This window comes from Scedosporium apiospermum (genome assembly GCF_000732125.1).
Source record: "Scedosporium apiospermum strain IHEM 14462 chromosome Unknown SEQ_SAPIO_0108, whole genome shotgun sequence".
Lineage (NCBI taxonomy): Eukaryota > Fungi > Ascomycota > Sordariomycetes > Microascales > Microascaceae > Scedosporium > Scedosporium apiospermum.
In genome coordinates, this window is record NW_015971809.1 from 249,638 (window position 1) to 263,590 (window position 13,953).

At 49.3% G+C, this 13,953-nt stretch overlaps 1 protein-coding gene and 2 pseudogenes across 1 annotated transcript; 2 read left to right on the forward strand and 1 right to left on the reverse strand.

The window, feature by feature from the left end:
• Positions 1 to 1,984: 1,984 nt before the first annotated feature.
• Positions 1,985 to 3,913, reverse strand: SAPIO_CDS6896 (uncharacterized protein; the record flags this gene model as incomplete). Its single annotated transcript, XM_016788875.1, has 7 exons — positions 1,985 to 2,116; positions 2,220 to 2,891; positions 2,962 to 3,004; positions 3,062 to 3,201; positions 3,261 to 3,353; positions 3,407 to 3,494; positions 3,702 to 3,913. 7 exons carry the CDS (start codon positions 3,911 to 3,913, stop codon positions 1,985 to 1,987), a joined length of 1,380 nt encoding a protein of 459 aa, XP_016641512.1.
• A 1,090-nt stretch (positions 3,914 to 5,003) lies between these two features.
• On the forward strand, positions 5,004 to 6,446 carry SAPIO_CDS6897 (annotated as a pseudogene; the record flags this gene model as incomplete).
• A 1,140-nt stretch (positions 6,447 to 7,586) lies between these two features.
• Positions 7,587 to 8,012, forward strand: SAPIO_CDS6898 (annotated as a pseudogene; the record flags this gene model as incomplete).
• Between the last annotated feature and the right edge of the window lie 5,941 nt (positions 8,013 to 13,953).

The following is a 13,953-nucleotide window of genomic DNA, read 5'->3' on the forward strand; positions in this document are numbered from 1 at the left end:
GCGTCGGTTATTTCGACGAGGATACTTACGATCAAATTAAGAGCCTCCACATGCCCAATTTCGGGCTCTTCAGAGGGCATTTTAAAAAGAGACAGCGCTTGCTCAAAGAAATTTGCTCCTGGGAGGTATGAAGCCTTTGCGTCTTCTTCTCTTCGTGTCATGTGCACATCTTGGGTTAGGTCGATCAAAGGAGGCTCGTAGCTGTTGAAAGACTCGCCCAGTGCGAGCACGGCTAGCAGCTTAGAGAGCCGCGTACGATTTCTGGACTGTTCTGAATCGGGGGATCGGTATGTTCTTTCCAGGGCGGAATAAAACTCTCGCCGGAGATACCAGTGATACTCGTAGGCCATCATCGTTTCGAATTGTCGGACTAACTGAACGGCGTAAGGATAGGGCGGAAGCTGGATAGCGACCTTTAGGGCTTTTAACGTGTCAGTATTTTCCGGGTGTTTTTATGTTAAATCCTTACATACATGAAGTATCAAAGTTTAGGGACACATAATCGTAATTGGAAACTTCGTCCGGTCCTTCCAAGTAAGACCCAGCAGGAGCTTGATTGACGTTATAGTTGGGGCCCGGAGACACTGGGGAGTCTCTCGCGCTTAGCCTTTTAAGACCGGATACAAATGCCTCGGAAGTGGCGTGTTTGAGCGTCCTTGCGACTTCCTTCAGTTGGCGGTATGGAAGCCTGGAGGCCCACTTCGCTCGTTCGGCTGCTTGTATCTCCAGTCTCCTGCACATTTACATAGGATGGAGTCTCGGAGTGGATGTGACTCTGAGCTTGTAGCCGCCGTATGTAAGTCTCAGAAACAACAATATTCCTATCTCGGACGGGAAATGTGCAAGAAAGCCCTGCGGAGACGCAGTTTTGACAAGGCACTCCTGTAACAATGTTATTTTTTGACACATCCGAAGCTAGAATCCAGGGCAATACTAGCCTCCTAAACATTTAACCTTTCTCTTGTGACATCTTTGACAGGCTATGGGCTTTCGTTTGCTGGCTGACATGACAGCTAAAATCGTTCAAATTCTCCAGACATTGTGAGCTTCGACTCCAGCGTAAGGAAGTCACACCGCAGCATTAAGCTTACTCTTTCATTTAAATGTCTAGGATTCCAATGACATGTCGGTTACTAGGTCAGTGAGTGACAAAACGGAATATTAAACATAAATTATTGCGCAACGTACGAAGTAGTAAATAAACAATTACAGGATTCTTGCTCTACCTATGATCCTATGAAATGAAAAAGTTGAGTGTCATAAAATGCGGAGAAGGTGTTTGAGGAGTAAAAAATCGGGGACGAATTACGAAGGGTAATTGGGGACTGTTGATCAGGTATCAGACTCGTAAGCACTACCGTATTGGGGAACGGGACGCAATCAAAACAATTATTTCAATATGAGATTACTAGCTATGGGACTTGTTCAAGTGTTCCTTTTGAACCGGGGTAGGGATTAATAGTGAGGAGACCCGACCCTCTTGCTTGGGCTACTGTGTAGTGTACGTCATGACGCAGTTGGTCTAGTCCTGACAAGGTAGGAGGTCAGGCCAAAGGCCCAGTTTGATTCGAAGAAGCGCCTTTCCCTCCTGCTGCTAGTACATCTCCAACAGCAAGCCCAGGGAGCAGGTGCTGAGGTACAGTATGATGCATCGAAGCTGTCGGATGATCTCAGCACCTGGACCCTCTAGGAAGAGGAGCTAAGGATTGGAGCTGTCCAATGGGCCGGTAAGACCCCACTGCACCTTGTTTCACCGAACCTCTCGGCCAATTTCTACGCTGTCACACCATCCATGCCATGAAAAAGGGGTTCAATAGCGGGGCCGGCGACTGTAAAAGGGCCCGAAGGGTCTTAATTTCATGACGATATTAGAGATATCGGGAATGTCAATTGTACGACGCAGTCCTATATCGTGACAAAAATCTGACTCTAATTGACAGAGCTTAATAAAGTATCAATGGCATGTATGTTACAGCCAGAAAAACTACAAGCCAAGCGCAACGGTCCCATAGCCCAAGCGCGCTGCCCTAGGGGCTTCGTGAGCATCAGTACAGATAGCGGAAGCTCTTCTGCGGAGTCTCTCCACTCTGTTCTCGACATCCATTTGAGCCCGAAACTGATCCAAATCCCGCCTCGTCCATCTTTCGATTGAGTCTTTGCAGATCAATACGTAGAAAGGTTGCGACGATAATTGACATCACTGCGGTGCCAGCATTTACCCCCATAGCAATGAGATACCGGGGCGCCGTTGATTCCGGATACAGAAATGGCCCATAGATGCTCGAGCAGTTAGAGGAAGCTTGGCAAAGAGCCAGCGCGGCTGCTCTCTTGGCGGGAGGTCTTGGAATGGAGTTTGCTAACCACGCCAGGCCAATAACGAAGGCAGTATACACACCGGGTAGCATTATCATCATAGAGAAGTAGCGTGCGGCAATGTTGGTCGTCGCAGCCGAGATGATGAAGCCGGCAACCGACACCCAAGTGGGGATGGTAAAATGGAGGTATCGCTCGCCGGTTCGGTCCGCATTCAAAGACACGCGTAGGGCAACGATGCAGGATAGCAAGTATGGCGGGGCGGTTAGCAAGAGTGTCTTGGTTCTCCCGTAACCGAGAGTCTGGACAATTGTCGGGAAATAGGAGTTGATGGTACCGCTGGAAACCACTCCAAGAATCAAGAAGAGGAAGAACCAGGTCTTGTAGTCGCGAATGCACTGCTTGAATCCCGTGAAGAGGGTCTCCGATTCGGGTGAGACCCAGTCTTCCTCGCCAATGTCGGTGGTCTGGCGCCAAGATGCAAGCGCGCGCTCCTGTTCCGTCATCCACTTCGTGTTGGTTGGAAAGTCTGGGAGAATGAAACCGACGACAGCCGCGATAGCTACAGTAATCGCCCCCTGCGCGCAAAACTTTATCAGCGAACCATTCTTCCGTGACCTCGGTTGAGATTTTACTTATTTTACTTACTTCAATGATAAAGAGCCATCGCCATGCCGCATGCCCGAGAGCTCTAAAAGGACGTCAGTCACTCCAAGGTCAGTCCTGTTGGTGTTTGGGTCTGACTTACCCGTCCAGATTGGAAGTGATAGCCGCCGCTATTAACCCGGAAAACGCGCCCGAGACCAACGAGCCGCAGTAAAGCAAAGCGGTCCGAAATGCAAGTTCTTTACACGTATACCAGACAGTTAGGCATACCAGGCATCCAGGCTTGTACTCGTTAGCGCCCTGTACTCTTAAGTGTACTACGCATTTTGGTAACAACTCACGAAATAGGCAGCTTCCACGAAACCCAACAAGAAGCGGGTAGCAGCAAGCCCGCTAAAGTTTTGCACGGCGCCAGTCGCGGCACAGATCGATCCCTAAGACAAAAAGCATGTGAGGATTAGAAATTTATAGATGTCTACATACGTACCCAAATAACCATGCACACGGGGAGGTAGATGGACGGCTTTCCAATCTTGTTCAGGAACAGATTAGATGGAACCTGCATAAGGATGTACCTGTAGCTACATTTAGCAAGGGCTCAATGGTGTTTCTTCGGCTGGCAATTGGGATACCCTGCGAAAAGGACGCTAATGCAAGTCTGAAACTCTGAATCGGATAAATTCAGATCACCAACAATACCAGATATTTTTGCGGCAGCAATGGCATTTCTAGGAGCCTAAAGTTAGCGGTTGGCTCATAACCTATATAAAAGGGGGGCATACCTGTCCAGATAGTTCATAATATACATGAGGATCAAAGGAGCCATGAGGCGTGCGTCCAGCTTCCTGACAAGAAGGCGTTCGAGCCTCTTTTTCTCTTCTTCATTTAGTGAGCGGAGTATTTCAGGGCATTCCGGTCCCTGGCGCTCGTTAAAGCCGTCCACTTTATCCTCTTGATGGCTAGAAATAGTGGTTAGGTCTTTCATCTCGGCCATATTGTCTGTGTTGCTTGCGTCATGTGACATATTCGCTCTAGACACCTTTTTGCTTGGCGAGTTTCTCTTGAACGTTTGTTTGTAGTTTGCTCTTTTCGACGAATGTCCACCCTTTTATACGGCTGGGCGTTCCACTTGTGTGGCGAAGCCGACGGGCTACCTCGTCAGAATATTTTCGTACCCCATGGGGGAGAGCGTCCGGGGGAGAACCCGGGGGAGAATCCGGGGAACCATCGTTCACCTGAGTTTAGCTTCGGTATTACACAAGAAAGAAGTACGACATGCCGAAGGAGAGCCTCCTGCGAGCCAGTCACCAGAGGCATCTCTAGCAATCTCCGAGCAACAGCCCACTAAAAGTGTTAACTTCGGCCGCTAGCTGTAAGATGCCGAAGCGGACCATACCGTGAGCCAATCAGCAGCAGCTTATCTAACATCTCTGGGCGGCACCTAGCAACTAGCTGCCGAGCTCCTCGAACCACCACTCAATGCCTTGTCGCGGCAATGGAACCGACCGTCTCGGCTTGGTGCCGGGCCTCGTCTCGTTGCATGGGGATTCCTGCCAAGTTACGGCCCAGAATACCCTGCACAGAGAAGATCGCAAGCGGAGATGGGCGTATGAACGGCCCATCTCGGCCATGCGATTATCAATGGCTCCAGCAACTACAAACCGTATACGGTTCACCCTAATGCCCTTGAACCGATATCGCCCCGGTGCTCTGCGTGCATATATTCTACCCTTGCTCGGTCCTGGAAGCAACCATCGTCTTACAATCTTTCTACATTCCAGTGAGAGCTTTAGAGTCGTTCCTGTTTATAGTAACGCACGCCCATTTGACCGACTGCTTCCGCTAACCACCGTCTTACCGCGGACGCATTACGATTGGGAGAGGTCGAGACCTGTCTGTTACAAAGCAACACCATCATCAAGACGCCTACATCACTGAAAATTCGGCCCTGACCCCCCTGATCTGGTGCGTTAAACTGCTTCGAGACACAATCAAGAATTCTCACAATATTCACAACTTGGGCTTGTGACGTGCGAGCGAGAACGCACGTCTAAAGTCACTAGTAGATCATTTCTATGGTTACCATGCGGATCGAGAAGGACAGCCTCGGCCAACTGGAGCTACCAACCGAGGCGCTTTACGGCATCAACACCTCTCGATCTCTCGAGAATTTCCCCCTCTCCGGGCGGTCCATCGCAACGTGGCCAGACTTCATCTGTGCGCTCGCTACGATAAAACAAGCGGCAGCTCGTGCAAATTGCGAAATAGGTAGCCTGGCGGCAGAGCAGGCGGATGCTATCTTTGCGGCCTGCGAAGAAGTAAAAGTCGGTAAACATGATGCACATCTAGCCGTTGACATGCTGGAGGGCTCAGGCGGCACCTCGACCAACATGAATATCAACGAAGTGATCGCGAATATCGCGGCAAAAGCCTCAGGCCGGGCGCTTTCCGATTACAGCCTTGTCCATCCGAACGATCACGTCAACTTGGGACAGTCGACGAACGACGTGATTCCGACAGCAATGAAGCTGGCACTCTATCGTGCTATGGCGGAAGCTCTACGAATGCTTCGCCAGCTGGCCGACGCATTATCGACGAAGCGTGAACAATATACATCTCTCCTCCGTCTTGGAAGGACCTGCCTTCAGGACGGGCAACCCATGACCTTCGGCCAGGCTCTTGGCGGTTACGAAGCGGTCGTTAGCCGGCACGCAGAACATCTCGACACAATCCGCAACCAATTATTGACGGTTCCCCTGGGAGGAACAGCTATTGGGACGGGGTTTGGATCAGGTCCGGGGTACAAGGAGGCCGTATTCCGGCATCTGTCCTCGTTATTCGACGCCAAAGTCGAGCCCACCGGCAACCCGTTCGACGGCATGCAGAACATGGACACTTGTGCCCGTCTGTCGGCCGAGTTGCGCAATACTACAAACAGTCTATGGAAAATCGCCAACGACTTTATTATCTTATCTTCCGGTCCCAGCGGTGGGATCGGTGAGATCACTCTGCCTTCAGTCCAAGCCGGGTCCTCCATCATGCCCGGTAAGGTTAACCCGGTGATCCCGATGGCAGTCTGTCAAGTCGCCTGTGCTGTCACTGGCAACGATGCCGCTATCGCAATGGGATGCCAGCAAGGCATGCTCGAAATTAATCACTTTGAGCTCTTGGTGTGTGACCGTCTCCTGGACAGTATCCGCCTGCTTACCGGCGCTGCCGGGATCTTTGCTCGCCGATGCGTCAACGGTTTGCTTGCAAACGAAGACATCTCGCACAGTCATTTGCTCGCATCCAGCGCACTTGCTACTGCTCTCGTGCCAACTCTTGGCTATGCGCAGGTTTCGAGCATCGTTCGCGCGACCCTAGCAGATCAGCGGCCATTTGTGGATGTTGCGGTCGAGAAAGGGCTCCTCAAAGAAGGCGAGGTCATGTCTGTCCTCGAACGCTCAATCAACAACGACAATATTCCAACGCCGGAGAGGAAATACAATAGGAATGGTGATCAAAGAGGGAAGATTATATCTTAAAAAAGAAAAGGTTATTTGCAAGTAGAATATATTGAGTAGACTACCTAGATATATTAGACGTAGGTAGAACAATATGTCGCTCAAAGAAGAATCAGACGCGCCAAAGTTGCATATCCTTGAAGTGTCGCTCGGATATCCTGCCCTAGGAAAACTCCTGAGCGGTCTGGAACTATTAGAGGACTGCTTCTATTTTGAGGAACACTGACATGTGGGTGGGCTTTTTTGCAGTCGAACACGGACATGGTACTCTAAACGTCCTAGATATTTACCTTTTCCTTTTATGATCGCGTGTCCCTTAGCTCGATCCAGCTATCGATCCGGATTCAAGATTTTGGGGGATCGAGAGTAGTATACTACTAATCGGATGCGTGCTTTCATAGTTTGTAAGAAAATAAGTCGGAGGGCCCCCATCTTAGACAGCCCCACATTTAGGACACCTCAAAATCCACACCTGCGAATCTACCCACGATACCAAAAACACCTATTTCAATCCACTTTCTGTCACAGCCAGGCGGCGGTCTGGCCACCAAGGGTGGTCAGACACGGCAGAATGAACACGAAGGTCACGTGGTCGCCTTTGCCAAGAAGCGATCTGTCGCTTAGGAAAGCAAGCGATCAATCGAGGAAGAAGGCAATCGATCATCAACTGAAGACAGATAGAGGAAGTATCTGTCAGATATACAGGAATTATGTGGTTGGATAAGCTGGTATACGGCGAGATATACGTCGACAGAGGTACAGGTACAAGCCATAGGTCAAGAGAACTGTATTGCGTTCCTCGACAGTGCTCCTTGGCCCGTCCCATGCTGCGCGTGATGGAGCGCAGCGTGTCGTTGCTAGTGCAGTCGGCCTCGTTGAAGCTACATACTTGCCATGGCTTAGGTGGCTGGTCTAAGCAAATTCCGAACTGTCACAACCTATAGTCCATTGCATCAACCACATCGGATGTCCGGGGACCTATGACAATAAGCTTAAAAAAAGCAATGGATGTGGGCTGGAAGCTCAAAAATTGTTGACGCGGGAAGCCACTTAATGCTATATATTTCCCCTTGTTCAGTGATTTCATCTTATAGAGCGAGTCACAGTATCTCTCGTGCAGCGCCATCTAGCCTCAAATAACCTAACGCAAACTTCGCCGCCATGGTCACTCTGAATATCGCCGTCAGCTCGCCCATCAACCCCCCAGGTGCCCATCCGGTCCTGACCCGCGACCAAGCCTGGGCGGGGCTGATGCGAAAGGCCCGCTGTCCCCAAGACTTCGTGCCCATCGTGGACTCATGCAAGATTGTCTATGAGAACGAGACGACAATCGAGGCTATTGTCAATTTTAAGCCCGTTCCTGGGCATCCGCTGAGTATTCGGGAAACCTGTACGCTGCGGGAGCCATGTCGCCTGGACTACGCTATGGAGGACGGCAGCAGCGCTTCCAACGTCATCTCGACAGGGCCGGGAGGCGCGGATATGGACATGCTGCTGACGTTTGTGTTTGCATGGGAGTGTCCCGACGCGCAGGCTGGAAGTGAAGAGCTGAAGAGGATTGGGGAGAGTCGCAAAAAGGTAACGTGAAAATATTACCACGCTTTGCACTGCAATATCGACTTTTCGGTCATAGCATTATTTATTAATGCTGAAGTCTAGACCGCGCGTGAGGCTATAGACACGACAGTGGGGAAAATACGACAGCTCGCGGTGGATGGCGAGCTGTGAGGTGAAGTGCGGGTTTGGGTTATTTCAGAAGTTGATTTTGGCACTCTTTCCCCTCGCGTGAAGATATGCAGCCCTCCGTCAAGTACATACAACGCCTCTCAGACGAAAAGGTTATATACGGATCGTTTCCTTTCTCGGCTTTAAAGTGGAAAACACCTTGTCCGTGGTATCAATGATCATCTTATACTCCACAATTATAACCCTCTAAGTACAGAAAATAGCACCATCGTAGGCGTCTCCAGATCTTTAACTGCACAGGCCGTTCTGCCCGACTATAAGTTCCACAGTGGATGTATTAAGGATGAAATGAGTAGATGGGGTCGTCTGGAGTTTGACTGCGGACGTGGTCAACTGAAGTGTGGAGGTGTTCCACCTCGCGCTTAACATTGCTCGGAAGACTTGAGAAGCACTCATCTGGAGAGCCGAACTAGCTAAACCAAATGCTGTCGGAACCGCGGGCCCCGATCGCGGAGCGCATCCCTTATAGCAGCGTCCAACTTTATTCTAAGACGATCTATAACCGTTGGCGAAGATGTAGGACAATAGCCCTCACCCTTCCCTTCATAGTAATCTCCTTCCCCTTTATCACTGGATTCTCCCTTATCTTTATCAATTGATTCTCCCTTGTCTTTATCACTAAATTCTTCCTTGTCTTCATTACTCTCTGCCTCATGTTCGCCCCCATTACCTTCCTCACTTCCTCACCGAAATCACTCTCCACACCTTCGCTGTTCTCCCCAGCCGCCTGCCCGATAAGGCGAAGAAGAATGCAGTCACGGTTTAGGTTGATCGGCCCCTCGACAACGGACGACGCGATCCTTCCGATATACGGGTTAAGTCGACACCAATTGATATCCACTAGGCCCGGCAAGTACGATGTTGCAAGGGTCGTTAAGATAGCCGTAGCCTCTCTCGTATCATTAGTGGTATATGAGGCTATCTTACTAGGCTAGTATAGCTTCTAGGCATACCGGTTAAATGACTACCCTAAATATTGTTATATTAACTTATAGATATATATAAGCTGGATTTTCGCCTATAAGGGTATCTAGTAGCTTCGCCTCTGCCTCTAGTTGCCTTGCCTACTTGTGAAGGACAGTCTCTTCCTAGTACTTGGCGAATGTGCTTACTGGCTTGAGGATGTGGAAGTTGACGGGCTTCTTCTGCCCGAGTCGATCTAACTGACCAACCTCCTGCATTATAGTCGCGAAATTTTAGTGGTACTATAATATGAGCCCCTTGCGGCAACAATTCTATATGTTCAGCCCAAAGGCAGACAAGCTCATACTAGTAACCAGTATCTCTCGGATAGATCCCTGCTATCTGGTCCCATAGTTGCCAGGGTATCCCCAATCGCGATATAGATAGCTGCCCTGCAGCCCCAGCTGCCTAAAGAATACCTTGCCGCGTCATAGCAGAAGGCGAGGGGGGTGCCGGTCGTCTCTTGTCTATATATGTAGGTAAAAAGGCCTAAAGAGCTATAAAAGGATGAAAAAAAAAAAAAAAAAGAACCTTTAAGTATTTGTTCTGGTGGGTTTTCTATCTATAGTGGAGAGGCTTAGGAACTAATGGAGCTGTTAATAAAATATTAAGAGCCTTGGTGCTGTTGTGGTTCTCAGTGATTTGAATGCTTATTACCTATTCCTGGAGAGCTAAATCTTTCATGGAGACATCAAAGTAGTTATAGGGATCGACATTGGATATGGTTCGAAGGAATCAACTGTATAGTTATGGTGTCCTTACTATGTCCGAGAGAATGGTGAGGAACTAGAGGTTCTCGACGTCAGATTAGAGATTATATATCAGATAAGGTAGGCCGTCAATAAATGACAAGCTAGAAGCTAAGGGTTAGATAGCCATTTCGGTCCTCTGACGGTACTAATGTTAACCAGGCACGGTACATCGAATTGAAACTAGGCATTTTCGCTACTGATAAAATATCATCTAGAGTTAAGCTAGTGACACTTTACATACAATATTAATAAGTTGCAGCACTTCTAGATTGAGCTAAGTAAATATATAGTGTAAGGAAGCCTATTTATGGAGAGCAGGGTATTAAATCTATGCGCCAGACAAAGAAGCGCAAGCGATCACCAACACCTGTTGATCGTATTATTTCAGATGACGAAGCAGAGCGGCGCAAACAGGAGCTAAGAATAGCCAACCGAACAGATGCCGAAGATGAAGATTTCCGGCTTTCACATGGGAAAAGGAGGAGATGATGCTGCGTGACCCGATCCTCTACTATGAGCCAACCACGCACCCAGGCGCCTTCCTTCCGCACGCGTGGGTGGAACACGCAGGCCAACGTATTTCAACACTGGACATTGTCGGTCACGGACAGTTTGGTCTTGTAGTCGGAATTGGCGGCGGCCCTTGGGTTCCCGCGGCGGCTACAGTAAGCAAGAAAACGGGGGTTGAATTGCCCGTCTACGCCGTCGCATACTGCTGTCCTTATAACGATGTGCTAGGCGATTGGAGAGCGCAACGTGAGGTCGGTGACCGCGGCGCTCTTCTAGTCCGACCAGACCGCCATATTGCCTGGCGCTATGCAGATCGCCCTACATATCCTACTGAAGTACTGCACTCGGCCCTCAGACACATCCTCGCGCACGACATGGTGAAATCGCCCCAATGACGACATCTCTAGTGGGAGTTAGGGACAAAACGGAGCTTAGCAGGGCGCTGTGAAAGTGGCGTAGGAACAAAAAGTTGGGTGCCGTAAGTGATTTTGCGGAGCGTCTTCGGCGGTGTCTACTGAGACGATTATTGGTTGACGCTCGGAAGAAGTGGTCTGGAAGGTCCGGAATATCTTATCTCAAAAGTGAGGAAAGGTTATATTATCTATCTACATATTCGGGCAGGAGCTATTATCTCTTACGTCTTATTTTGATTTTGGTAATGGGCAATTTTGCCACTATAACTTCTGGCGTTGATAAAGTGTGACAGCCACGAGGACTAGCGTTCCCGTGAAAATGTTTATGATAGAAATAGGGGCATATTAGAGATATTATAGACCTACAGGGATCATTGCATTGGGTTCGTACTCTTAAGATCGGAGGTCTCGCGACTTATACTTCTGCCTTGCTAACTTTGATTCCTTATATCCGATCAGAGACTACTTCATGGAGTTGAAACTCCCCCATCCCTAACGCCTTATAGAAGAAAGAGTATACTTAAGGATACTATTTTAACGGCTTCTAAAGGTTATATAATCGGCGATGGCCTTCTAATGGGGAGCCCTAGCGGACGACAGATCTTACGTTGTAAATCAGAACCTAGAAACACCATTTCCCTATTACATCTCAATACAGGTCCCTAATCTGATCTTCAACTATTTCCTTTTCCTTTCTCGGACCTGAGCAACTCCCTCTTTATCCTGAGCAGGGGTGAGCAAGGTAAGCTGGATTCTATCGCTCGCATTGAGAGTATATGACCCGTAAAATATTTCCAGTACAGTTACTATACCGTCCGTCCGTAGGCGGATAGCTCTTCTTTTGGGATCCTATACTGAAGTATGCAGGATTCTGTGCTCTGCTATATGCTGAGCTATGCGTATACTGAGATATGCAGTGTTCTGGGCTCTGGCGTATGCTGGGCTACGTATGTGCTAGGATATGCCATGATCTAGGACGTGCAATGTACTGGCTACGGAGTGTTCTGGGACAGGTAGTATTTTGAGATATACTGTACACGAGAATGTATATGCACTGGATATGTCATGTACTGTGATATCATGTGCTATTTCAAATTCTAGTCCTTGATATCTGTATTGCCAACCTAGCGATGTATCATCATGAAAGTCTAGACTGATGGAGACGGCACAGATGAAGCTGGACCTGGAGACTGTCAGGCGCGTTCAGGACACGCTAGGAACTCGCAGAGAGCTGGCAGGCGGGGATCGAGGCAGATTGGCTACAGGGGCTTAGTCATTAACAGGACTGATAAAAATCGCTAGCAGGACGAGAAAAGAGAACAGGGCATGGTTTTGCTCTTCGTCAAAAACACTTCCTAAGCTCGATTCTAGAGTGATTTCGCTGCGATTGTGGTTCTGAACTCCTTCGACCAAAAGCCCGCGTGACAGAGACATGGAAGCCAGAGCACTGGTCAACCTGCCAGAAACGAATGCGTCCAGCTTCAGGAGGGTTCCTTCTGTCGGACAAAACGCCGACAAAAGAGCTTGAATACACCATATTCTAAGAAACGAGTATACCAACAGGAAGGATAAAAAGCAGATGAGACAATGAAAAACGAGAAATGGGTTTAGGACTCGGGAGACCGTGTATATCCTATATATATTCCTAATAAGAGAAGGGTATAGATTTGCGTGGTCGCCTTTAATAACGGTAGAGAAAATGTAGGCTCGTTCCACAGCCTACAAGACTTCGTATTCCTCTTGCCTGGTACCGAATGGGTCCTCCATCCAGACACTTTCGTTCCGGCCACGGCTTGATAACCTTACACTCAAACAAACGCCAATTCGCCTCCAATTTTTTCCACATCTCTCCAAAACCAGCGAGTACGCGTCCGCGAAGTGCCAATCAATCAACCTGACCGCTGAAACTGATCGACTTAGAAGGTTTCGCTTCAGGTCAATCAGATCATACGGCACCGACAGCCAGATCTCGAAAATAGTCGTTAATCCAGTCCCATATCGGCGGCTGAGGAGAACGTGGTTCGAAAAATTCACGTCCGCCGACATTTGGAATCCGTAATCACCAAAGTCGACCAGGAGAGGGCAGCCAACAATCATGAGTTTTGGGCTAATCCTGGATGACCAGTCAGATGCGGCCAATTCCTCATCCCTTGAAAGATCCAAGGGTAGTTGTCGCTGACGTCGACGGGCCGACCGGCCGTGATTGGATGCACGGAAGTAGTACTGTGTCGAGTTTCGTGGGAATCTAGTTTTCTCGCCGGATATCCAATTCTCCTGGAGGCTCTGGAGCAAAGGCGCCCTATTATCTATCTTTCCTTGCCAGCCAACCCACGACCAGGACGGGAAACTCGAGCGACGAGTGGGGAAGGAGGAGGCAGTGCCGACAGGTACTTGATGCCACCACATTAAGAGCGAACATCCAAAATGGACTTGGAAGTCGTCCAGCGAGAATTGTGTCGGGATAGGGAGACCGTAAATGAAGCGTAGGTTTGTGTGTTGGTTCAAAATCCCCTGGAACGCGTCCACCCCATCTGCCTCCATGGTTAAACTACGTCCGGCATAGTTTCGGACATGTACCCGAAGGCTGTTGTACTGCCCCGAGGTCCTTCTTGGCGAGAAAGGATGCTGTTTGCTGTCCTCATTTCCGCCGAACAGGCCAGCTCTGATGTATCGTCGTTGGTATCGGGACTTGGATGGCTGGTGAAGTATGGGAAGGTCGAGGTCAAGAGTCTCGTGACACACCATCCCGCTGCACTCAAAGTAGACTTGAGATTCCGTGAACACCAGCCGGCGTCGAGATAGCACTCCCTCTTGGTATGTCCAGGCCCGTGACCACCACGTTGATCTTTGTATTGTCGTGTGAGCATCCTCGGGAAGGGTTGCCAACTTGAGCCCAAATGCCTCGTAACTAGGCGTCGTGCCTCGGCATCGACTAACACCTGAGAGACCGTACGTGGCATCACGACCCGAGGCTGCTACGATGGTGACTTGTGCAGATGAATATACTTGATCCATCTGCAATATCTGCGCGTGTTTCTCTTGGGCATCCTCTTGGTTGATGCAATACTGGTCAACCCACAAGTATGTGTATCCCAACTCTTGCGAAACTCGTATAGCATCCTGAACAACTTGGGAAAACTGCGG